The 25,154-nt window shown below is 36.6% G+C and overlaps 4 protein-coding genes and 1 long non-coding RNA gene across 7 annotated transcripts in view; 4 read left to right on the top strand and 1 right to left on the bottom strand.

Annotated features, from left to right (window-relative positions):
* LOC126873456 (uncharacterized) overlaps positions 1-1,969 on the bottom strand; it is a 68,058-nt gene extending 66,089 nt beyond the window's left edge. For both annotated transcript variants that reach the window (XR_007692405.1, XR_007692406.1), the window contains exons 1-2: positions 1,762-1,969; positions 849-997 (exon numbers count right to left, since the gene is read on the bottom strand). This is a non-coding gene — a long non-coding RNA (uncharacterized LOC126873456). The remainder of the gene's footprint in view (positions 1-848; positions 998-1,761) is intronic.
* LOC126873447 (facilitated trehalose transporter Tret1-2 homolog) overlaps positions 1-25,154 on the top strand; it is an 88,169-nt gene that overhangs the window by 46,930 nt on the left and 16,085 nt on the right. The window lies entirely within an intron of this gene.
* The window catches only part of LOC126873444 (uncharacterized), an 88,109-nt gene that overhangs the window by 56,001 nt on the left and 6,954 nt on the right, over positions 1-25,154 (top strand). The window contains exon 2 of one of the 2 annotated variants that reach the window (XM_050634288.1): positions 11,171-11,387. The exons of the other annotated variant lie outside the window; for it this stretch is intronic. The gene's annotated coding sequence lies outside the window, so the exon portion shown is untranslated. Of the gene's footprint in view, positions 1-11,170; positions 11,388-25,154 lie in introns of those variants that run through there. 2 annotated transcript variants of the gene reach the window in all.
* The window catches only part of LOC126873454 (uncharacterized), a 30,136-nt gene continuing 11,350 nt past the window's right edge, over positions 6,369-25,154 (top strand). Inside the window, exon 1 of the mRNA XM_050634303.1 lies at positions 6,369-6,495. The gene's annotated coding sequence lies outside the window, so the exon portion shown is untranslated. The remainder of the gene's footprint in view (positions 6,496-25,154) is intronic.
* On the top strand, positions 8,922-11,178 carry LOC126873448 (uncharacterized). The gene has a single exon (XM_050634297.1). The coding sequence runs from the start codon at positions 8,961-8,963 to the stop codon at positions 11,136-11,138; it is 2,178 nt and encodes a 725-aa protein (XP_050490254.1). The 5' UTR covers positions 8,922-8,960; the 3' UTR covers positions 11,139-11,178.

The following is a 25,154-nucleotide window of genomic DNA, read 5'->3' as shown; positions in this document are numbered from 1 at the left end:
AGGTCACAATAATCTCACATCTTTGACCCTGTGTCTTAATCGATCGCGATCATGTAAAATTTTGAATCTTTCACCCCGATATAAACTGTCACGACCCACCAACACATAAAGTTCACAGCTTAAAACCGTTACGTCCTATAAATATCCAATCACATTCGAAGGTTCAAACTGTTCTTCGGTATTATCTATACGACATGTTAATATATTTCATTATTTAGAAAAGATATTTAAGAAACATATAAAAACATTACAAATTATCATTGATTTGGAGGACACTCAAAGGAAAAGATTGTAGAAGAATGTTTTCAAAAGCACAAATAACCATTAGCAAACGTCAGTGAAAAACTCAAGTACGTCTTCTATCTAGAATAACATCAAATAACATCAAGAATATTCTAATGCTGTTGATAGAAATATCATAAATTGTATTTCCATTAGGATAGGGGAAAGAAAATTTTTTAATTACCTTGAAATAATGTTAATATTTAAATACTTCTCGATATCTTTTCCGTGGTTTGGAATTCGCTCAAAAGATTGATTACACTATCTAATTAGAAAAGAATTATGATTTCTATTCTTAACAAAGGTATCTGTTTTCCAGGTTCATAGGAACCCTCCTGGATACTCGCCTGAGGGCGGAGGTTTAGATCCTGATCGATCACCTCCGCAAGGGGAATGTCCTAGTCCCCGCATCTTACAAAGCCGGCAATTTCTAGCATGTATTTCCGGTCAGTTTTCACTCTTGAAAATACGTCAAGTACTTATCTGTAATTTTAATATGCAGAATGCAATTTCCTTTCCACCCTCGAATTGAAGTTTCATAGTGATGTTCCTAAATCATTTCTTACTTGTATCGACTTGCGTACCATCGTTTAAAGTTGCACTTCTATTCCATCCTACATTACGATAAATTTAACATTTCGATTCAGATATTCATCGCACTGATGCTTTGTTATATCATAAACCGAGTGTGGACTTTTATATATTTATGAGAAATCTGAAAGCAAAGAAATGTTCATTATTACACATTAGTATTCCTAGACCTATCGCAATTCTTTAACAAATTTTACTTCACGCAGTATTTTACTTAATGCACATATAATGCGAATTGATTAACAGATAAATATTAAAATAGCTAAGAAATAAAACTAGCGGAAAGCATTCGTGCTAACATCGCGCGGAGTTCGTTTACTAATAGCCTCCGGTATGTATTTATTATAAATATATTAACAGTATATGTTAAAAGTACAAATTTCCAAACATATATGCAGTGTAATTATGAAACGACCGCACTACAATTAACATATGCTATATATAGCATTAACTGTTTCTCAATCCAGGAACGATAACCATGTGCTTGGTGGGTACAGTCTACGGATGGACAAACTCTTCATTTCTCCCTCTAACAACTGGAATCCGCGACGTGCCGCTAAGGTTAACAATCGACGAATATTCATGGAGCGTTTCTTTGACAGTACTTAGTTCAATGATCGGTTCACTTCTGGCTGTGCAGTTGGCCGATCGCATCGGTCGTAAATACTGCCTTGTTGCATGCAGCATAATGTTCACCATAGGCTGGCTCGACATGTACTTCGCAACTTCTGTGCCAACGCGAAACTTTGCCCGGGGGATTCTCGGTATAGGCGTCGGTATTGCCCGCACGATAAATCCCATGTTCGTGTCAGAAGTCGCCGACATCAAACAAAGAGGATACTTGAGTACTCTAATCGCAGCGAACGTATATTTCGGGTCACTACTAACCTACGTTACTGGATCCTCGCTGACGTACACGTCACACCTGCTGGCTCTTGCAGGAATATCCGCTATATCCATCTTGCCGCTCATGTGCTTACGCGAAACTCCGTATTTCTTGGTGGCAAAAGGTAAAAAGGAGCAAGCATGCAAGTCGATAGCATATTACAGAGGCATCGAAGATCCTGACCAAGTGAAAGTCGTACTACGTGCCCTACGCGCAGAAGCCAAATACGGATTACACCTACGATCCAGGAGAGATTTACCCCCACCGTACAGTACCCTTTTCCCCTCACTATCAATTAGAGATTTACCCCCACCGCACAGAAGCAATTTACCCTCGCAATCTGTACGCGAAACACACTCAGACCCCACACGGGAAGTAGTAGGCACAGAAGCCACGTCCGATTTAAACTTACCATCCAGTAGCGACGCACACTCACAATCTATAACCTCAGTACACTCAAAATTCAAATGCGAAGTACGTACACAAGCCACGGGCGAATTACGCGTAGAATACACGCGCGTCTCGCACGGACTACCACTCCAAACCACGCGCGAATTACACTCACAATCAGCAAGCGACTTGCACCGGCCATCCACTAGCCAAATACACCGGCCCCCGACAAGCCAAATACACAAAGCATCCACAAGCGAAAAGCATCCAGAAGCAACGAGCGAAATACACCCAGAAACCACAAGCGAAATACTTCCAGAAACCACAAACGATATACATCGACCATCCACAAGCCAAATAAACCGACCACCCACAAGCGAAATACCTCCAGAAATCACAAGAGAAATACACCCAGAAACAACAAGCGAAGTACACCCAGAAACCATAAGCGGAATACACAAAGAAGCAATAAGCGAAATACACCCAGAAGCAACAAGCGAAACACACCCAGAAACCACAAGCGAAATACACCCAGAAACCACAAGCGAAATACTCCCAGAAACCACAAACGAAATACACCGACCATCCACAAGCCAAATACACCGACCATCCACAAGCGAAATACCTTCAGAAATCACAAGAGAAATACACCCAGAAACCATAAGCAGAATACACCAAGAAGCAACAAGCGAAGTACACCCAGAAGCAACAAGCGAAACACACCCAGAAACCACAAGAGAAGTACACCCAGAAACCACAAACGAAATACACCGACCATCCACAAGCCAAATACACCGACCATCCACAAGCGAAATACCTTCAGAAATCACAAGAGAAATACACCCAGAAACCATAAGCGGAATACACCAAGAAGCAACAAGCGAAGTACACCCAGAAGCAACAAGCGAAACACACCCAGAAACCACAAGAGAAGTACACCCAGAAACCACAAACGAAATACACCGACCATCCACAAGCCAAACACACCGACCATCCACAAGCAAAATACCTCCAGAAATCACAAGAGAAATACACCCAGAAGCCACAGGCGAAATACACCCAGAAACCATAAGCGGAATACACCAAGAAGCAACAAGCGAAATACACCCAGAAGCAACAAGCGAAACACACCCAGAAACCACAAGAGAAATACACCCAGAAACCACAATTGAAATACACCGACCATCCACAAGCCAAATACACCGACCATCCATCAGCCAAATACTCCCAGAAACGAGAAGCGAATTACACTCACAAGCCAGAAGCGATTTACGCACACAATTCAGAGTGGATTCACGAGCATCAACGGACATATCAGAGCCATACATGGATTTAACTAAATATACCTGTTTAGAAAAGCTGCGAGCAATACTACAACGAAGCAACAAGAAAGCTCTGTTTATCATGCTTGTCTTGATCATGACACAACATCTTAGCGGTAACGTCACCGCTACGCAGCACCTGCGAGATTTCCTTAGCAGAAAAGCGACCTCTGTGAGTCTAAACGACATATTGATTTGTGTCGAGCTTATCCGCCTTTTATCTAGCTATTTAACCGCGTTTATAGTGGATTGTTGTGGAAGAAGAAGACATGTGATTCTGACTACGGCTGGGACGTGGTGTATATCGATTAATTTAACAATGATTCTTGACGTACCTAAAGATATATCTGACAAATCCTTCATGTCTTTTCTTGCCCTTATCCATTTAATTCTGCATCTAGTAGTGTTTCACATTGGTTTAGGTACGTTACTCAATGTTTTCCTATGCGACTTATTTCCTACGAAACTGATAGGCTTTGTTGCTGCCATCGTTGTGATTTTCGATGGTATAACTGGCTTTACCGTGTCGAAACTGACTCAAATGATTAACGATAATATAGGAGCGTTTGCGACGTACGCGTTCTTCGCGGGATCATGCTTTGTGGCATTACTGATGTTGGTCGCATGCGTACCAGATACAAGAGGAAAAACATATCGCGAGATTGAAGCGCTTCTAGCTGGTGAAAATTTGAATTATTTGAATGAAGAAGTTAGCAGCGATGAAATGGATAGTCGTGAAATATGACAGGAGAAAATGCACTGACAATCCATAGCACGGTGTCTCCATATTCGGAATATTTTATTTCTCATTTTTATTAGTATAACGATAAAGATTTACAATTTTATCACGATATGCAATTTCGGTAGTAACGGAGTTCTATTCGTTTGTACGTGTAATTTTAGAATTGTGTCTAACAAAGTTAGTGGTCATTTACAAACATATGTATTGCTTAAATTGACTTGCTTTGAACTCAGAGGAATACATGTTCTCGAACTAAACTTTTTATCCATTTCATAACACGAACAATGTAACAATACCAATTAAATCGAGATAATTGAACAAAAGTTAGCAAAAGTAAGAAAAGTAATATATTAAAAATGACAAGGTGACATAATACTGACAAGAACAATTTTCTATATCTCAGCTGTTACCTATGCTGTTATTTTTTGTGTTGCAATATATAACATATGTATATCACATATACATATGCTAATATTGTCACAATAAACAGCAGGTATGCAGAAAAAGTCAGTATTTATGGCGAAATTAATATAATATAATTAACATAATACATAGATAATAAGTACTAATATTACATTGAGCTTGTCTCTGATAAGCATATGTATATACATGTACAATTATATATGTGTAAGACACGGACTCTTCGGCGTTATATTATACTTATTACTGAAGAATATTTGAATATGTCAGTTCGAATATTACAGTAATTACTGTATCATAACATAGTGATAAATACCTAGACCTGTCTAATAGGAATTCTATCGAACTGCTGAATATTATCGTCAGTAAATAATGGCTATAATCATAGTGTTTACTTCAGAAATTTATAATATTTCTTACTTTTAATATACGATAATTTACGCGAAAAATGTAGTATCGACAATTTTATAAAGTTTTGTCTATCAACAATTATGTATTTATTGTATATCTTTTAAACAAATATCTTCCTTATTAAAAAGCTACAAGAAACATGGAAACATTACTATCTATATATAAAATCACAAACAAGATATTGAATGTTCTATTTTATTTGAGTTATATTATAGACGAATTTATTACAGACACCCCAAGTGGAAATTAATTACAGGAGTCCGAATGAAGATGAGTCAACTGTAAAACCAAATAGATCCTAGCCCAACACCATGGTAAATCGGTTACGTCGAGAACGATATTAAAATGGTGAGAAAACCACCGAGATCACTGGGTAAAGTACTCTGAATAGGGACAATCTCCTCCACGGTACCATAACCCCTTCTCTTTCCCAAAATATTACTGGTTTTGCATAAAAGAATTCGGACAAATTCTTTTTTGCCATTCATTTGCAAAATATTAGTTCTTTGATCGTTATGGAAAACAAACAACAAAAACATCTTTAAGAACGATCGAAGCGGAAATTTAAAACTGAAAGTAAAGATCCAGTTAAACCTAAAACTAAATTACAGTTATATTATAATTCTCTGTGAGATGGTAATTTGTATATGTATCGAGATTTCACACATTCCCTATTATAAAAACGCGACTAGACGTGACAATACATGGGACTCTGTGTTGCGTGTTCTGAAATACCGACATGGAAAAATAACAGTGTTTTTCATGCTCCCTAAAATTCATAACGCTGCGTCGCGACGATTGTAATTATCTGAAAAGGCTACTCGCTAATGAAAACAAAAAAAATGATAATAAAGAGGAAACTTCCGCAAGTAAAGGTTGGATATTTTAATAATAAAAAGTAATCTATGCACTCAAATCTACCGCATGACAAAATCCGCAATCACTTAGTTGCAAACACGATAGCTCAAAGCCAATGTATACAAGAGCCCGGTGATTCCTTGAGTCGTGAGCCTGAACGCAATCTTATTCGATAAAATTTGTGACCAGTGCACTAGGAATCGAGCAATACTGTACACATTCACAGAAATTATAGATACGATGCAAGAGTACCGTGTGCACGGAGATGCAGATGCATGGAGGGAAAATGATTTGGGCGAAGCGTTTCTCTACTGAGGAAATTTCAAACGAAGAAGTGTTTCGACGCGTGAGAGATCGTAGAAAATACGACAGTTTCAGTAGGAATCGTCGAAATTGAGCGAAAGTAAAGAGAAAAAGAATTTCCGCGATAAAGGAATCTATGCTTCAAGAAATTGCAGATAATTCAAATGCTGCATTATGATCGCAACGTAGCTGATGTAGCAAATGAAACAAAAATATATAATAGTCAAAGCTGTGCAATTATTTTTGCTGATTTTAATTTTTACATTATAGGAAATACGTATCATATAATAGTTGGCATTCGACTGTTCTAACATTATAATTAGGACGTTTCCTAGATATAATAAGTACAAAAATATTATTGTTCCTATCTCGGAATATTTAAAATTAATTCGTTACATTTAGACATATAACAAGGAGAATTAGAAGTGTTTATGTGTTGAAATAATGTCGACTGTATGTAAAGGGGAAGTATCCTTAGAAGTACCCAGTATGTTTGTGGCAGTCGTGTAAATCGTACAAATCAATACGAAATCCGCAAATCGCGAGATTCAGTGTAAAGATTTCTTACAGTTGTTCTTTTTTTGCAATAGATAACTACCCATGATCATTCGTGCATTTTTTAAATAATTATGAGTGAACTGGATTCTACAAATTAAATTAAAGAAAATCTATCGTGATTATATAATTGCGTAAAAGTACTTATTTTTGACAACATGTCCCAGCGTAGGACGGTAAGCAATTAATATGATTATACAATATATATTTTTGAAATAAACCATTAGAAATTAAATATCGCAGAGTAACAAATTCTAATTGAATGAGAATATAAAAAAAGCGTCCGTTTGTGATACCTATTTTCAGCGAATTTAACTATTATTCTGTTATTTCCAAATAACAGAGACGAATTCATAGCAATTAAACTTTTGATTCCTACCACTCGATTAAAAGTTTTGGCACATAATGAAATGTATTAGCATATCTTGTCGATAATACCAAAGAACCGTCTGAGTATGATTCGATATTTAAAAGTCACAATAATCTTAAATCTTTGACCTTGCGTATTGATCGATCGTGATCATTTAAAATTTTGAATCTTTCAGCCTGAATCAAACTGTCACGACCCACCAAAACATAAAGTTCAAAGCTTAAAACTGTTACGTCTTATAAATATCGAATCATACTCGAAAGTTCAAACGGGTTTTCGGTATTATCTATACGACGTATTAATATATTTCATTATTTAGAAAAGATATTTAAGAAACATATAAAAACCTCTGAAATTATCATTGATTTGGAGGATACTCAAAGGAAAAGATTGTAGAAGAAAGTTTTCAAAAGCACAAATAACCATTAGCAAACGTCAGTGAAAAACTCAAGTACGTCTTTTATCTTTAATAACATCAAAGAACATCAAGAATATTTCAATGCTGTTGACAGAAATATCATAAATTGTATTTCAATTAAGATAGGAGAAAGAATAAATGTTGAAATAAGGTTAATATTTAAATACTTCTTGATATCTTTTCCGTGGTTTGGTATTCGCTCAAAAGTTCGATTACACTATCTAATTAGAATAGAATTATGATTTCTATTCTTAACAAAGGTATCTGTTTTCCAGATTCCCACGATCTCTCCTGAGCACTCGCCTGAGGGCGGAGGTTCAGATCTTGACGGTTTATTTTTTCTATGGGAATGTCCTAGTTTCTGCGGCGAACAACGCTGGCGATTGCTGGCATGTATTTCCGGTTAGTTTTCACTCTTGATAATACGTCAAGTACTTATCTGTAATTGTAATACGCAGAATGCAATTTCCTTTCCACCCTCGAATTGATGTTTCATAGCGATGTTCTTAAATTATTTCTTACTTGTATCGACTTGCGTACCATCGTTTAAAGTTGCACTTCTATTCCATCCTACATTACGATAAATTTGACATTTCGATTCAGATATTCATCGCACTGATGCTTTATTATATCATAAACCGAATGCGGACTTTTATATATTTATGAGAAATTTGAAAGCAAAAAAATGTTCATTATTACACATTAATATACATAGACCTAACGCAAGTCTCTAACAAATTTTACTTCACGTAGTATTTTACTTAATGCACATATTATGCGAATGGATTAACAGATTAATAATAAAATAGCTAAGAAATAATACTAGTGGAAAGCATTCGTGCTAACATCGCGAAGAATCCATTTACCTATAGCCTGCGGTATGTATTAATTATAAATATATTAGTGTTAAGGTATAGAGAGGATTCGGGAAAATAAATAATTTACTTTATTCACACACAACAGCTATACATATATATTACACTCTGAAGACCTCGATTACCTTCTTACACGCACGCTTGTTGTCAACATACTACTCTAGATTCTTCTAACTGTTACCAATTGTCTTTTGTCTTAAGTGAGACCTGAACTTCCTCTGACGCTTACACACATTGACATGTACAGTATAATGTATCATCTGCCTAACAATTAGTAGTATATATTAAAAATACAAATTTGCGTAAATATTCGCAGTGTAATTATAAAACGACCGCACTACAATTAACATATGCTATATGATATATATGCATTAACTGTTTCTCATTCCAGGAACGATAACCATGTGCTTGGTCGGTACAGTCTACGGATGGACAAACTCTACATTTCTCCCTCTAACAACTGGAATCGGCGACGTGCCGCTAAGGTTAACAATCGACGAATATTCATGGAGCGTTTCTTTGACAGTACTTAGTTCAATGATCGGTTCACTTCTGACTGCGCACTTGGCCGATCGCATCGGTCGTAAATACTGCCTTATTGCATGCAGCATAATGTTCACCTCAGGCTGGCTCCACATGTACTTCGCAACTTCTGTGCGAATGCTATACTTTGCCAGAGGGATTCTCGGTATAGGCGTTGGTATTGCCCGCACGATAAATCCCATGTTCCTGTCAGAAGTTGCCGACATCAAACTCAGAGGACGCCTGGGTACTTTAATCGCAACGAACGTATATTTCGGGTCACTAGTAGCCTACATTCAAGGACTCGCGCTGACGTACACGTCACACCTGCTGGCTCTTGCAGGAATATCCGCTATATCCATCTTGCCGCTCATGTGCTTACGCGAAACTCCGTATTTCTTGGTGGCAAAAGGTAAAAAGGAGCAAGCATGCAAGTCGATAGCATATTACAACGCCATCGAATATCCTGATCAAGTGAGAGTAGAACTACGTGCTCTACGCGCTGAAGCCAGATACGGATTACACCAACAATCCAGGAGAGATTTACCCCCACCGTTCAGTATTAATTTGCCCTCGTCATCAAGTGGCGATTTACCCCCATCGTACAGTACCCTTTTCCCCCCACCGTCATGTAGAGATTTACCCCCACCGTACAGAAGCAATTCACCCTCACAATCTATACGCGAAACACACTCAGATCCCACACGGGAAGTAGTAGGGACAGAAGCCACGTCCGATTTAAACTTACCATGCAGTAGCGACTCACATACACAATCCATATCCTCAGTACACTCAAAATTCAAATGCGAAGTACGTACACAAGCCACGGGCGAATTACGCGTAGAATACTCGCGCGACTCGCACGGACTACCACTCCAAACCACGCGCGAATTACATTCACAATCCGCAAGCGACTTGCACCGACCATCCACTGGCCAAATACACCGGCCCCCGACAAGCCAAATACACCCAGACCCCACATGCGAAATACACCAAGCATCCACAAGCGAAAAGCATCCAGAAGCAACAAGCGAAATACACCCAGAAACCACAAGCGAAATACTCCCAGAAACCACAAACGAAATACACCGACCATCCACAAGTGAAATACCTCCAGAAATCACAAGAGAAATACACCCAGAAACCATAAGCGGAATACACCAAGAAGCAACAAGCGAAATACACCCAGAAGCAACTAGCGAAACACACCCAGAAACTACAAGCGAAATACACCCAGAAACCACAAGCGAAATACTCCCAGAAACCACAAAAGAAATACACCCTGAAACCACAAACGAAATACACCGACCATCCACAAGCCAAATACACCGACCACCCATCAGCCAAATACTCCCAGAAACGAGAAGCGAATTACACTCACGAGCCAGAAGCGATTTGCGCACACAATCCAGAGTAGATTCTCGAGCATCAACGGACATATCTGAGCCATACATGGATTTAACTAAATATACCTGTTTAGAGAAGCTGCGAGCAATACTACAACGACGCAACAGGAAAGCTCTGTTTATCATGCTTGGCTTGATCATGGCTCAACATCTTAGCGGAAACTTCACCGCTACGCAGTACGTGCAAGATATCATTAGCAGAAATGCGACCTCTATACTTGGATATAGCGTGATGATTTGTATGGAGCTTATCCGCCTTTTATCTGGCTATTTAATCGCATTAGTAGTGGATTCGTGTGGAAGAAGAAAACTTTTAATTCTGTCTGCGACAGGGACGATTTATATAACGTTTCTTTTAACATTCTATTTTTACTCTCCTAAACGTAGGTCTATCGATTCCGCCATGTCTTTTCTTCCCATTTCCCATTTTATTTTGTATCAAGTAGTATTTCACATTGGTTTAGGTGTATTACCCAACGTTTTCCTATGCGACTTATTTCCTACGAAACTAAAAGGCATTGTTGGTGCCATCGTTGTGATTTTCGATGGTATAATTGGTTTTACCGCGTCGAAACTGACTCAAGTGATTACCGATAATATAGGAGTGTTTGAGAATTATGCGTTCTTCTGGATATCATGCTTAATTGCATTAGTGATGATGTTCGTATGGGTACCGGAAACGGGAGGAAAAACATATCGCGAGATTGAAGAGCTTCTACTTGGTGAAAATTTTAATTCTTTGAATGAAGAAATTAGCACCAATGAAATGGATACTCGTAGAATATGACAGGAAAAATTGCACTGTACATCCATGGCGAGGTGTCTGCTTTCTCGGAATATTTTACTTCTTATTTTTAGTAGTATAACGATAAATATCTTCAATTTTATCACGATATGCAATTTCTGTAGTAACGGAGTTTTATACGTTTCAAAGTGTAATTTTAGAAATGTGTCTAACAAAGTTGATGATCATTTACAAACATAGGCATCGTATAAATTGACTTGCATTGAACTTAGAGGAACACATGTTCTCAAACTAAGCCTTTTATTCATTTGATAACACGAAAAATATCAATTAACTCGAAATTATTGAACAACATTTTGCGAAAGTAAGAAAAGTAATATATTAAAGAATGACAAGGTGACATAATACTGATAAGAACAATTTTTATTATCACAGCTGTTACCTATGCTGTTATTTTTTGTTTTGCAATATATAACATATGTATAAAACATATACATATGCTAATATTGTCACAATAAACAGCAGGTATGTTGAAGAAGGCAGTATCTATAGAGAAAATAATAGAATATAATTAACATAACACATTGATAATAACTACTTATATTACATTGTGGTTGTCGCTGATAAGCATATGTATATGCATATGCAATTATATATATATGTAAGACATGATCTCTTCGGCGTTATAATATAGTTATTACTGAAAAATATTTGCATATGTCAGTTCGAATATTACAGTAATTACTGTATGATAACATAGTGATAAATACCTAACCTTGTCCAATAGAAATTCCATCGAACTGTTGAATGTTATCTTCAGTAAATAATGGCTATAATAATAGTGCTCACTTCAGAAATTTATAATATTTCCTACCTTTAATATACGATACTTGACGCGAAAAAATAAATATCGACAATTTTATAATGTTTTGTCTATCAACAATTATGTATTTATTGTATATCTTTTAAAGAAATATCTTCCTTATTAAAAAGCTACAAGAAACATGGAAACATTGCTATCTATGTATAAAATCACAAACAAGATATTGAATGTTCTATTTTATTTAAGTCATATTATAGACGAATTTATTACAGACACCCCTAGTGGAAATTAATTAAAGAAGTCGGAATGAAGACGACTCAACTGTAATACCAAATACCGCTAAGGTCCTGAACCTGCGTCATGCTAGATCGGTTACGTCGAGAACGATTTTAACATGGTAAGAAAACCTTGGAGTTCACTGGGTAAAGTACACTGAATAGCAACTTTCATCTTTCACGGTAACATCGCCCCTCCTGTTTCAAAAATATTACTCATTTTGTATAAAAGAATTCGAACAAATTCTTTCTTGCCATTTATTTGCAAAATATTAGTTCTTTGATCGTTATGAAAAACAAACAACAAAAACATCTTTAAGAACGATCGAAGCGGAAATTTATAACTGAAAGTAAAGATCGAGTTAAACCTAAAACTAAATAACAGTTATATTATAATTCTCTGTGAGATGGTAATTTGTATATGTATCGATATTTCACACATTCCCTATTATAAAAGCGCGACTAGAAGTGACAATACATGGGATTCTGTGTCGCGTGTTCTGAAATACCGACATCGAAAAATATCAGTGTTTTTCATGCTCCCTAAAATTCATAACGCTGCGTCGCGACGATTGTAATTATCTGAAAAGGCTACTCGCTAATGAAAACAAAAAAAAATGATAATAAAGAGGAAACTTCCGCAAGTAAAGGTTGGATATTTTAATAATAAAAAGTAATCTATGCACTCAAATCCACCGAATGACAAAATCCGCAATCACTTAGTTGCAAACTCAATAGCTCGAAGCCAATGTTTACAAGAGTCCGGTGATTCATTGAGTCGTGAGCCTGAACGCAATCTTATTCGATATAATTGGGACGAGTGCACCAGGAATCGAGCAATACTGTACACATTCACAGAAATTATAGATACGATGCAAGTGTACCGTGTGCACGGAGATGCAGATGCAGGGAGGGAAAATAATTTGGGCGAAGCGTTTCTCTACTGAGGAAATTTCAAACGAAGAAGTGTTTCGACGCGTGAGAGATCGTAGAAAATGCGACAGTTTCAGTAGGAATCGTCGAAATTGAGCGAAAGTAAAGAGAAAAAGAATTTCCGCGATAAAGGAATCTATGCTTCAAGAAATTGCAGATAATTCAAATGCTGCATTATGATCGCAACGTAGCTGATGTAGCAACATAGAACAAAAATGACTAATAGTCGAAGCTGTGCAATTATTTTCGCTCATTTCAATTTTTATATTATAGGAAATACGTACCATATAATAGTTGGCATTCGGCTGTTATAACATTACAATTAGGATATTTCCTAGATATAATAAGTACAAAAATATTATTGTTCCTATGTCGGAATATTTAAAATTAATTCGTTACATTTAGACATATAACAAGGAGAATTAGAAGTGTTTATGTGTTGAAATAATGTCGACTGTATGTAAAGGGGAAGTAGCCCCAGAAGTACCCAGTATGGTTGTGACAGTCGTGTAAATCGAACAAATCAATACGAAATCTGAAAATCACGAGATTCAGTATAAGGATTTCTTACAGTTGTTCTTTTTTTGCGATAGATAACTACCCAAGACCATTCGTGCATTTTTTAAATAATTATAAGTGAATTGGATTCTACGAATTGAATTATTGAAAATCTATCGTGATTATATAATTGCGTAAAAGTACTTATTTTTGGCAACATGTCCCAGTGTAGGACGGTAAGCAGTTAATATGATTATACAATATATATTTTTGAAATAAACCATTAGAAATTAAATATCGCAGAGTAACAAATTCTAATTGAATGAGAATATAAAAAAAGCGTCCGATTGAGATACCTATTTTCAGCGAATTTAACTATTATTCTTTTATTTCCAAATAACAGAGACGAATCCATAGCAATTAAAGTTTTGATTCCTACGTCTCGATTTAAAATTTTCGCACATAATGAAATGTATTAGCATATCTTGTCGATAATACCAAAGAACCGTCTGAATCTTCGAGTATGATTCGATATTTAAAAGTCACAATAATCTTAAATCTTTGACCTTGCGTCTTGATCGATCGTGATCATTTAAAATTTTGAATCTTTCAGCCTGAATCAAACTGTCACGACCCACCAAAACATAAAGTTCAAAGCTTAAAACTGTTACGTCTTATAAATATCGAATCATACTCGAAGGTTCAAACGGGTTTTCGGTATTATCTATACGACATGTTAATATATTTCATTATTTAGAAAAGACATTTAAGAAACATATAAGTACCTCTCAAATTATCATTGATTTGGAGGGCACTCAAAGGAAATGATTTTAGAAGATGTCAAAAACGTAAATAACGTTTAGCAAACGCCAGTGAATAACTCAAGTACGTCTTCTATCTATAATAACATCAAATAACATCAAGCATATTTTAATGCTGTTGATAGAAATACCATAAATTGTATTTCTATTAAGATAGGAGAAAGAATAAATGTTGAAATAAGGTTAATATTTAAATACTTCTTAATATCTTTTCCGTGGTTTGGTATTCGCTCATAAGTTTATCTATCTAATTAGAATAGAATTATGATTTCTATTCTTAACAAAGGTATCTGTTTTCCAGGGTCCCGGGATCTCTCCTGTGCACTCGCCTGAGGGCGGAGGTTCAAATCGTGTCGGTTTATTTTCGCTATGGAAATGTCCTAGTATCTGCGACGCACCAGGCCGGCGATTTCTGGCATGTATTTCCGGTTAGTTTTCACTCTTGAAAATACGTCAAGTACTTATCTGTAATTTTAATACGCAGAATGCAATTTCCTTTCCACCCTCGAATTGATGTTTCATAGTGATGTTCCTAAATTATTTCTTACTGGTATTGTCTTGCGTACCATCGTTTAAAGTTGCATTTCTATTCCATCCTACATTATGATAAATTTAACATTACGATTCAGATATTCATCGCACTGATGCTTTGTTATATCATAAACGGAGTGTGGACTTTTATATATTTATGAGAAATCTGAAAGCAAAGAAATGTTCATTATTACACATTAGTATACCTAGACCTATCGCAATTCTTTAACAAATTTTACTTCACGTAGTATTTTACTTAATGCACATATAATGCGAATTAATTAACAGAGAAATAATAAAATAGCTAGGAAATAAAACTAGCGGAAATCATTCGTGCTAACATCGCGCAGTGTTCATTTACTTATAGCCTGCGGTATGTATTGATTATAAATATATTAACAGTATATGTTAAAAGTTCAAATTTCCAAACATATATGCAGTGTAATTATGAGACGACTGCACTACCATTAACATATGCTATATATAGCATTAACTGTTTCTCATTCCAGCAACCCTAACCATGGCCATGGTCGGTACAGTCTACGGATGGACAAGCACTTCATTTGTCCCTCTAACAAGTGGAATCGGCGACGTGCCGCTAAGGTTAACACACGACGAATATTCATGGAGCGTTTCTTTGACAGTACTCAGTTCAATGATCGGTTCACTTCTGGCTGCGCAGTTGGCCGATCGCATCGGTCGTAAATACTGCCTGATTGCATGCAGCTTAGTGTTCGCCATTGGCTGGCTCTACATGTACTCCGCAAATTCTGTGCCAGAGCTATACATTGCCAGAGGGATACTCGGTATAGGCGTCGGTATTGCCCGCACGATAAATCCCATGTTCGTGTCAGAAGTCGCCGACATCAAACAAAGAGGATACTTGAGTACTCTAATCGCAGCGAACGTGTATTTCGGGTCACTACTAACCTACGTTACTGGACCCTCGCTGACGTACACGTCAAACCTTCTGGCTCTTGCAGGAATATCCGCTATATCCATCTTGCCGCTCTTGTGCTTACGCGAAACTCCGTATTTCTTGGTGGCAAAAGGTAAAAAGGAGCGAGCCTGCAGGTCGATAGCATATTACAAAGGCATCGAAGATCCTGACCAAGTAAAAGTCGAACTACGTGCTCTGCGCGCAGAAGCCAGATACGGATTACACCTACGATCCAGGAGAGATTTAACCCCACCGTACAGTATCAATTTGCCCTCACCATCAAGTAGAGATTTACCCCCACCGTACAGTATCCTTTTCCCCCCACTATCAATTAGAGATTTACCCACACCGTATAGAAGCATTTCACCCTCACGATCTATACGCGAAACACACTCAGAGCCCACACGGGAAGTAGTAGGCCCAGAAGCCACGCCCGATTTAGACTTACCATCCAGTAGCGACTCACACTCACAATCCATACCCTCAGTACACTCAAAAATCAAATGCGAAATACGTACACAAGCCACGGGCGAATTACGCGTAGAATACTCGCGCGTCTCGCACGGACTACCACTCCAAACCACGCGCGAATTACACTCACAGTCCGCAAGCGACTTGCACCGACCATCCACTAGCCAAATACACCGGCCCCCGACAAGCCAAATACACCCAGACCCCACATGCGAAATACACCAAGCATCTACTAGCCGAATACACCGTCCCCCGACAAGCCAAATACACCCAGACCCCACATGCGAAGTACACCAAGCATCCACAAGCCAAATACACCGACCATCCACCAGCCAAATACTCCCGGAAAGGAGAAGCGAATTACACTCACAAGCCAGAAGCGATTTACACACACCAACCGGAGTGGATTCACGAGCATCAGCGGACATATCTGAGCCATACATGGATTTAACTAAATATACCTGTTTAGAAAAGCTGCGAGCAATACTAGGACGACCCAACAGGAAAGCTCTGTTTATCGTGCTTGGCTTGATCGTGACACAACATCTTAGCGCAAAATTGACCGCTACGCAGTACCTGCAAGATTTCATTAACAGAAAAAGGGCCTCCATCGGTGGATACAACGCGTTGATTTGTGTCGATGTTATCTGCCTTGTATCTAGCTATTTAACCGCGTTCACAGTGAATTGCTGTGGAGCAAGAAAACTTCTGATTCTGTCTACGTTTTGGACGTCTTATGTATCGTTTGCTTTATCATCTCATGTTTTCAAACCTGAACATAAGTCTGGCGATTTCGAGAACCCTACATATGCCCTTATCCATTTAATTTTGTATCAAGTAGTGTTTCAAATTGGTTTAGGTACGTTACCCAATGTTTTCCTATGCGATTTATTTCCTACGAAACTAAAAGGCATTGTTGGTGCCATCGTTGTGATTTTCGATGGTATAATTGGTTTTACCGCGTCGAAACTGACTCAAGTGATTGCCGATAATATAGGATCGTCTATAAATTACAAGATCTACACGACATTATGCTGTGTGGCATTTCTGATGACGATCTTATGGGTACCGGACACAAGAGGAAAAACATATAACGAGATTGAAGCGCTTCTAGTTGGTGAAAATGTAAATTCATCGAGTGAAGAAGATAGCACCGATGAAATGGATGGTCGTAGAATATGACAAGAAAAAACTGAACCGTACGTCCGTGGCACGGTGTCTACTTACTCGGAATATTATATTTCTCATTTTTATTCCTATAACGATAAAGATCTACAATTTTATCACGATATGCAATTTTTGTAGTAACGTAGTTCTATTCGTTTGTACGTGTAATTTTAGAACTGTGTCTAACAAAGGTAGTGGTCATTTACAAACATATGTATTGCTTAAATTGACTTGAATTGAACTTAGAGGAATACATGTTCTCAAACTAAACTTTTTATCCATTTCATAACAAGAATAATGTAACAATACCAATTAACTCGAGATACAAAAGTTAGCAAAAGTAAGAAAAGTAATATATTAAAAATGACAAGGTGACATAATACTGACAAGAACAATTTTCTATATCTCAGCTGTTATGCTGTTATTTTTTGTGTTGCAATATATAACATATGTATATCACATATACATATGCTAATATTGTCACAATAAACAGCAGGTATGCAGAAAAAGTCAGTATTTATGGCGAAATTAATATAATATAATTAACATAATACATAAATAATAAGTACTTATATTACATTGAGCTTGTCTCTGATAAGCATATGTATATACATGTACAATTATATATGTTTAAGACATGGACTCTTCGGCGTTATATTATACTTATTACTGAAAAATATTTGAATATGTCAGTTCGAATATTACAGTAATTACTGTATCATAACATAGTGATAAATACCTAACCTTGTCCAATAGAAATTCCATCGAACTGTTGAATGTTATCTTCAGTAAATAATGGCTATAATAATAGTGCTCACTTCAGAAATTTATAATATTTCCTACCTTTAATATACGATACTTGACGCGAAAAAATAAATATCGACAATTTTATAATGTTTTGTCTATCAACAATTATGTATTTATTGTATACCTTTAAACAATTATCTTATTAAAAAGCTACAAGCAACATGGAATTACCATTTATATATAAAATCACAAACAAGATTTTAAATGATCTATTTTATTTAAGTTTTATTGTAGATGAATTTCTTACAGACGCACCTAGTGGAAATTAATTATAGGAGTCCGAATGAAGATGAGTCAACTGTAATACCAAATACTGCTAAAATCCTAGCCCAATATCATGGTAAATCGGTTACGTCGAGAACGATATTAAAATGGTAAGAAAACCACCGAGATCACTGGGTAAAGTACTCTGAATAGCAATTTTCTCTTCTACGATAACATCACCCCTTCTTTTTCCCAAAATATTTATCATTTTGTATAAAAGAATTCGGACAAATTCTTTCTTGCCATTTATTTGCAAAATATTAGTTCTTTGATCGTTATGAAAAACAAACAACAAAAACATCTTTAAGAACGATCGAAGCGGAAATTTACAACTGAAAGTAAAGATCGAGTTAAACCTAAAACTAAATAACAGTTATATTATAATTCTCTGTCAGATGGTAATTTGTATATGTATCGATATTTCACACATTCCCTATTATAAAAACGCGACTAGACGTGACAATACATGGGACTTTGTGTCCCGTGAAATACCGACATCGAAAAGTATCAGTGTTTTTCATGCTCCCTAAAATTCATAACGCTGCGTCGCGACGATTCTAATTATCTGAAAAGGGTACTCGCTAATGAAAATGAAGAGGAAACTTCCGCAAGTAAAGGTTGGATATTTTAATAATAAAAAATAATCTATGCTCTCAAATCCACCGAATGACAAAATTCGCAATCACTTAGTTGCAAACTAAGTCAATGTATACAAGAGTCCGGTGATTCTTTGAGTCGTGAGCCTGAACGCAATATTATTCGATATAATTGGGACGAGTGCACAAGGAATCGAGCAATACTGTACACATTCACAGAAATTATAGATACGATGCAAGTGTACCGTGTGCACGGAAATGCAGATGCATGGACGGAAAATGATTTGGGCGAAGCGTTTCTCTACAGAGGAAATTTCAAACGAAGAAGTGTTTCGACGCGTGAGAGATCGTAGAAAATACGACAGTTGCAGTGGGAAACATCGAAATAGAGCGAAAGTAACGAGAAAAAGAGTTGCCGCGAAAGAGGAACCTATGCTTCAAGAAATTACAGATAATTCAAATGCTGCATTATGATCGCAACGTAGCCGATGTAGCAAATGAAACAAAAATATATAATAGTCAAAGCTGTGCAATTATTTCTGCTGATTTTCATTTTTACATTATAGGAAATACGTATCATATAATAGTTGGCATTCGACTGTTCTAACATTATAATTAGGACGTTTCCTAGATATAATAAGTACAAAAATATTATTGTTCCTATGTCGGAATATTTAAAATTAATTCGTTACATTTAAACACATAACAAGGAGAATTAGAAGTGTTTATGTGTTGAAATAATGTCGACTGTATGTAAAGGGGAAGTATCCTTAGAAGTACCCAGTATGTTTGTGGCAGTCGTGTAAATCGTACAAATCAATACGAAATCCGCAAATCGCGAGATTCAGTGTAAAGATTTCTTACAGTTGTTCTTTTTTTGCGATAGATAACTACCCTAGGACATTCGTGCATTTTTAAATAATTATGAGTGAACTGAATCCTACAAATTGAATTATTGAAAATCTATCGCGATTATATAATTGCGTGAAAGTACTTATTTTTGGCAGCATGTCCGAGAGTACAACGGTAAGCATTTAGTATGATTATATGATAAATATTTTTGAAATAAACGGCTAGAAATTAAATATCGCCGAATAACAAATCCTAAATTCTAATTCAACGAGAATATAAAAAATAGCGTCTGTTTGAGGTACCTATTTTCAGCGAATTTAACTATTATTCTTTTATTTCCAAATAGAGATTGGAATCCATAGCAATTAAAGTTTTGATTCCTACGTCTCTATTTAAGGTTTTGGCACATAATGAAATGTATTAACATATCGTGTCGATAATACCAAAGAACCGTCTGAACCTTCGAGTATGATTCGATATTTAAAAGTCACAATAATCTCACATCTTTGACCCTGTGTCTTAATCGATCGCGATCATTTAAAATTTTGAATCTCTCACCCTGATATAAACTGTCACGACCCACCAACACATAAAGTTCACAGCTTAAAACCGTTACGTCCTATAAATATCCAATCACATTCGAAGGTTCAAACTGTTCTTCGGTATTATCTATACGACATGTTAATATATTTCATTATTTAGAAAAGATATATAAGAAACATATAAAAACATTACAAATTATCATTGATTTGGAGGACACTCAAAGGAAAATATTGTAGAAGAATGTTTTCAAAAGCACAAATAACCATTAGCGAACGTCAGTGAAAAACTCAAGTACGTCTTCTATCTAGAATAACATCAAATAACATCAAGAATATTTTAATGCTGTTGATAGAAATATCATAAATTGTATTTCCATTAGGATAGGGGAAAGAAAATTTTTTAATTACCTTGAAATAATGTTAATATTTAAATACTTCTCGATATCTTTTCCGTGGTTTGGAATTCGCTCAAAAGATTGATTACACTATCTAATTAGAAAAAAATTATGATTTCTATTCTTAACAAAGGTATCTGTTTTCCAGGTTCCTAGGAACTCTCCTGGGTACTCGCCTGAGGGCGGAGGTTTAGATCCTGATCGATCACCTCCGCAAGGGGAATGTCCTAGTCCCCGCATCTTACAAAGCCGGCAATTTCTAGCATGTATTTCCGGTTAGTATTCACTCTTGAAAATACGTCAAGTACTTATATGTAATTTTAATATGCAGAATGCAATTTCCTTTCCACCCTCGAATTGAAGTTTCATAGTGATGTTCCTAAATTATTTCTTACTTGTATCGACTTGCGTACCATCGTTTAAAGTTGCACTTCTATTCCATCCTACATTACGATAAATTTAACATTTCGATTCAGATATTCATCGCACTGATGCTTTGTTATATCATAAACCGAGTGTGGACTTTTATATATTTATGAGAAATCTGAAAGCAAAGAAATGTTCATTATTACACATTAGTATTCCTAGACCTATCGCAATTCTTTAACAAATTTTACTTCACGTAGTATTTTACTTAATGCACATATAATGCGAATTGATTAACAGATAAATATTAAAATAGCTAAGAAATAAAACTAGCGGAAAGCATTCGTGCTAACATCGCGCAGAGTTCATTTACTTATAGCCTCCGGTATGTATTGATTATAAATATATTAACAGTATATGTTAAAAGTTCAAATTTCCAAACATATATGCAGTGTAATTATGAGACGACCGCACTACCATTAACATATGCTATATATAGCATTAACTGTTTCTCATTCCAGGAACGATAACCATGTGCTTGGTGGGTACAGTCTACGGATGGACAAACTCTTCATTTCTCCCTCTAACAACTGGAATCAACGACGTGCCGCTAAGGTTAACACACGACGAATATTCATGGAGCGTTTCTTTGACAGTACTTAGTTCAATGATCGGTTCACTTCTGGCTGTGCAGTTGGCCGATCGCATCGGTCGTAAATACTGCCTTGTTGCATGCAGCATAATGTTCACCATAGGCTGGCTCGACATATACTTCGCAAGTTCTGTGCGAACGCTATACTTTGCCCGGGGGATTCTCGGTATAGGCGTCGGTATTGCCCGCACGATAAATCCCATGTTCGTGTCAGAAGTCGCCGACATCAAACGCAGAGGACCCTTGAGTACTTTAATCGCAGCGAACGTATATTTCGGGGCACTACTAACCTACGTTACTGGATCCTCACTGACGTACACGTCACACCTGCTGGCTCTTGCAGGAATATCCGCTATATCCATCTTGCCGCTCATGTGCTTACGCGAAACTCCGTATTTCTTGGTGGCAAAAGGTAAAAAGGAGCAAGCATGCAAGTCGATAGCATATTACAAAGGCATCGAAGATCCTGACCAAGTGAAAGTCGTACTACGTGCCCTACGCGCAGAAGCCAGATACGGATTACACCTACGATCCAGGAGAGATTTACCCCCACCGTACAGTACCCTTTTCCCCTCACTATCAATTAGAGATTTACCCCCACCGTACAGAAGCAATTCACCCTCACAATCTATACGCGAAACACACTCAGATCCCACACGGGAAGTAGTAGGGACAGAAGCCACGTCCGATTTAAACTTACCATGCAGTAGCGACTCACATACACAATCCATATCCTCAGTACACTCAAAATTCAAATGCGAAATACGTACACAAGCCACGGGCGAATTACGCGTAGAATACACGCGCGTATCGCACGGACTACCACTCCAAACCACGCGCGAATTACACTCACAATCCGCAAGCGACTTGCACCGGCCATCCACTAGCCAAATACACCGGCCTCCGACAAGCCAAATACACAAAGCATCCACAAGCGAAAAGCATCCAGAAGCAACAAGCGAAACACACCCAGAAACCACAAGAGAAATACACCCAGAAACCACAAACGAGATACACCGACCATCCACAAGCCAAATACACCGACCATCCACCAGCCAAATACTCCCGGAAATGAGAAGCGAATTACACTCACAAGCCAGAAGCGATTTACACACACCAACCAGAGTGGATTCACGAGCATCCACAGACATATCTGAGCCATACATGGATTTAACTAAATATACCTGTTTAAAAAAGCTGCGAGCAATACTACAACGAAGCAACAAGAGAGCTCTGTTTATCATGCTTGTCTTGATCATGACACTACATCTTAGCGGTAACGTCACCGCTACGCAGCACCTGCGAGATTCCATTAGCAGAAAAGCGACCTCTATGGGTCTAAACGACATATTGATTTGTGTCGAGCTTATCTGCCTTTTATCTAGCTATTCAACCGCGTTTATAGTGGATTGTTGTGGAAGAAGAAAACATGTGATTCTGACTACGATTGGGACGTGTTATGCATGGATTTATTTAGCAATGATTTTTGAAATACCTAAAGATATATCTGACAAATCCGTCATGTCTTTTTTTGTCCTTATCCATTTAATTCTGCATCTAGTAGTGTTTCACATTGGTTTAGGTACGTTACTCAATGTTTTCCTATGCGACTTATTTCCTACGAAACTGATAGGCTTTGTTGCTGCCATCGTTGTGATTTTCGATGGTATAATTGGCTTTACCGTGTCGAAACTGACTCAAGTGATTACCGATAATATAGGAGCGTTTATGACGTACGCGTTCTTCGCGATATCATGCTGTGTGGCATTAGTGAAGATGGGCGCATGCGTACCGGAGACAAGAGGAAAAACATATCGCGAGATTGAAGAGCTTCTAGCTGGTGAAAATTTGAATTCTTTGAATGAAGAAGTTAGCAGCGATGAAATGGATAGTCGTGAAATATGACAGGAGAAAATGCACTGACAATCCATAGCACGGTGTCTCCATACTCGGAATATTTTATTTCTCATTTTTATTAGTATAACGATAAAGATCTACAATTTTATCACGATATGCAATTTTTGTAGTAACGTAGTTCTATTCGTTTGTACGTGTAATTTTAGAACTGTGTCTAACAAAGGTAGTGGTCATTTACAAACATATGTATTGCATAAATTGACTGGCATTGAACTCAGAGGAATACATGTTCTCGAACTAAACTTTTTATCCATTTCATAACACGAACAATGTAACAATACCAATTAACTCGAAATAATTGAACAACAGTTTGCAAAAGTAAGAAAAGTAATACTTTAGAAAAGGACAAGGTGACATAATACTGATAAGAACAATTTTTTATATCTCAGCAGTTATATATGTTGTTATTTTTTGTATGCAATATATAATTTGCAGCATACAATTGTATGCTGAAAAATCAGTATTTATGCTAAAAATAATGTAATATAATTAAAATAACGAATTCCTAATAAGTACTTATATTACATTGTGTTTGTCGCTGATAAGGATATGTGTATACAGATATAAATATGTATGTGTAAGACACGACATTTTCAGCGTTATATTATAGTTATTACTGAAAAATATTTGAATACGTTTGTTCGAATATTACAGTAATTACTGTATCATAACACAATGATAAATATCTAGCCTTGTCTAATAGGAATTCTATCGAACTGTTGAATGTTATTTTAGGTAAATTATGGCTATCATAATAGCGTTCTCTTCAGAAATTTATAATATTTCTTACTTTTAACATACGATAATTTACGCGAAAAATTAAATATCGACAATTTTATAAATTTTTGTCTATCAACAATTATGTATTTATTGTATATCTTTTAAACAAATATTTTCCTTATTAAAAAGCTACAAGAAACATGGAAACATTACTATCTATATATAAAATCACAAACAAGATATTGAATGTCCTATTTTATTTGAGTTATATTATAGACGAATTTATTACAGACACCCCAAGTGGAAATTAATTACAGGAGTCCGAATGAAGATGAGTCAACTGTAAAACCAAATAGATCCTAGCCCAACACCATGGTAAATCGGTTACGTCGAGAACGATATTAAAATGGTGAGAAAACCACCGAGATCACTGGGTAAAGTACTCTGAATAGGGACAATCTCCTCCACGGTACCATAACCCCTTCTCT

The sequence above is a fragment of the Bombus huntii genome, chromosome 14 (assembly GCF_024542735.1).
Source record: "Bombus huntii isolate Logan2020A chromosome 14, iyBomHunt1.1, whole genome shotgun sequence".
Taxonomy (NCBI): Eukaryota; Metazoa; Arthropoda; class Insecta; order Hymenoptera; family Apidae; genus Bombus; species Bombus huntii.
This window is presented reverse-complemented; position numbering and strand designations above follow the sequence as displayed.

Coding starts and splice junctions, on each gene's coding strand:
- LOC126873448 (XM_050634297.1), top strand. CDS start 8,961: ATGATCGGTTCACTTCTGACTGCGCACTTGGCCGATCGCATCGGTCGT.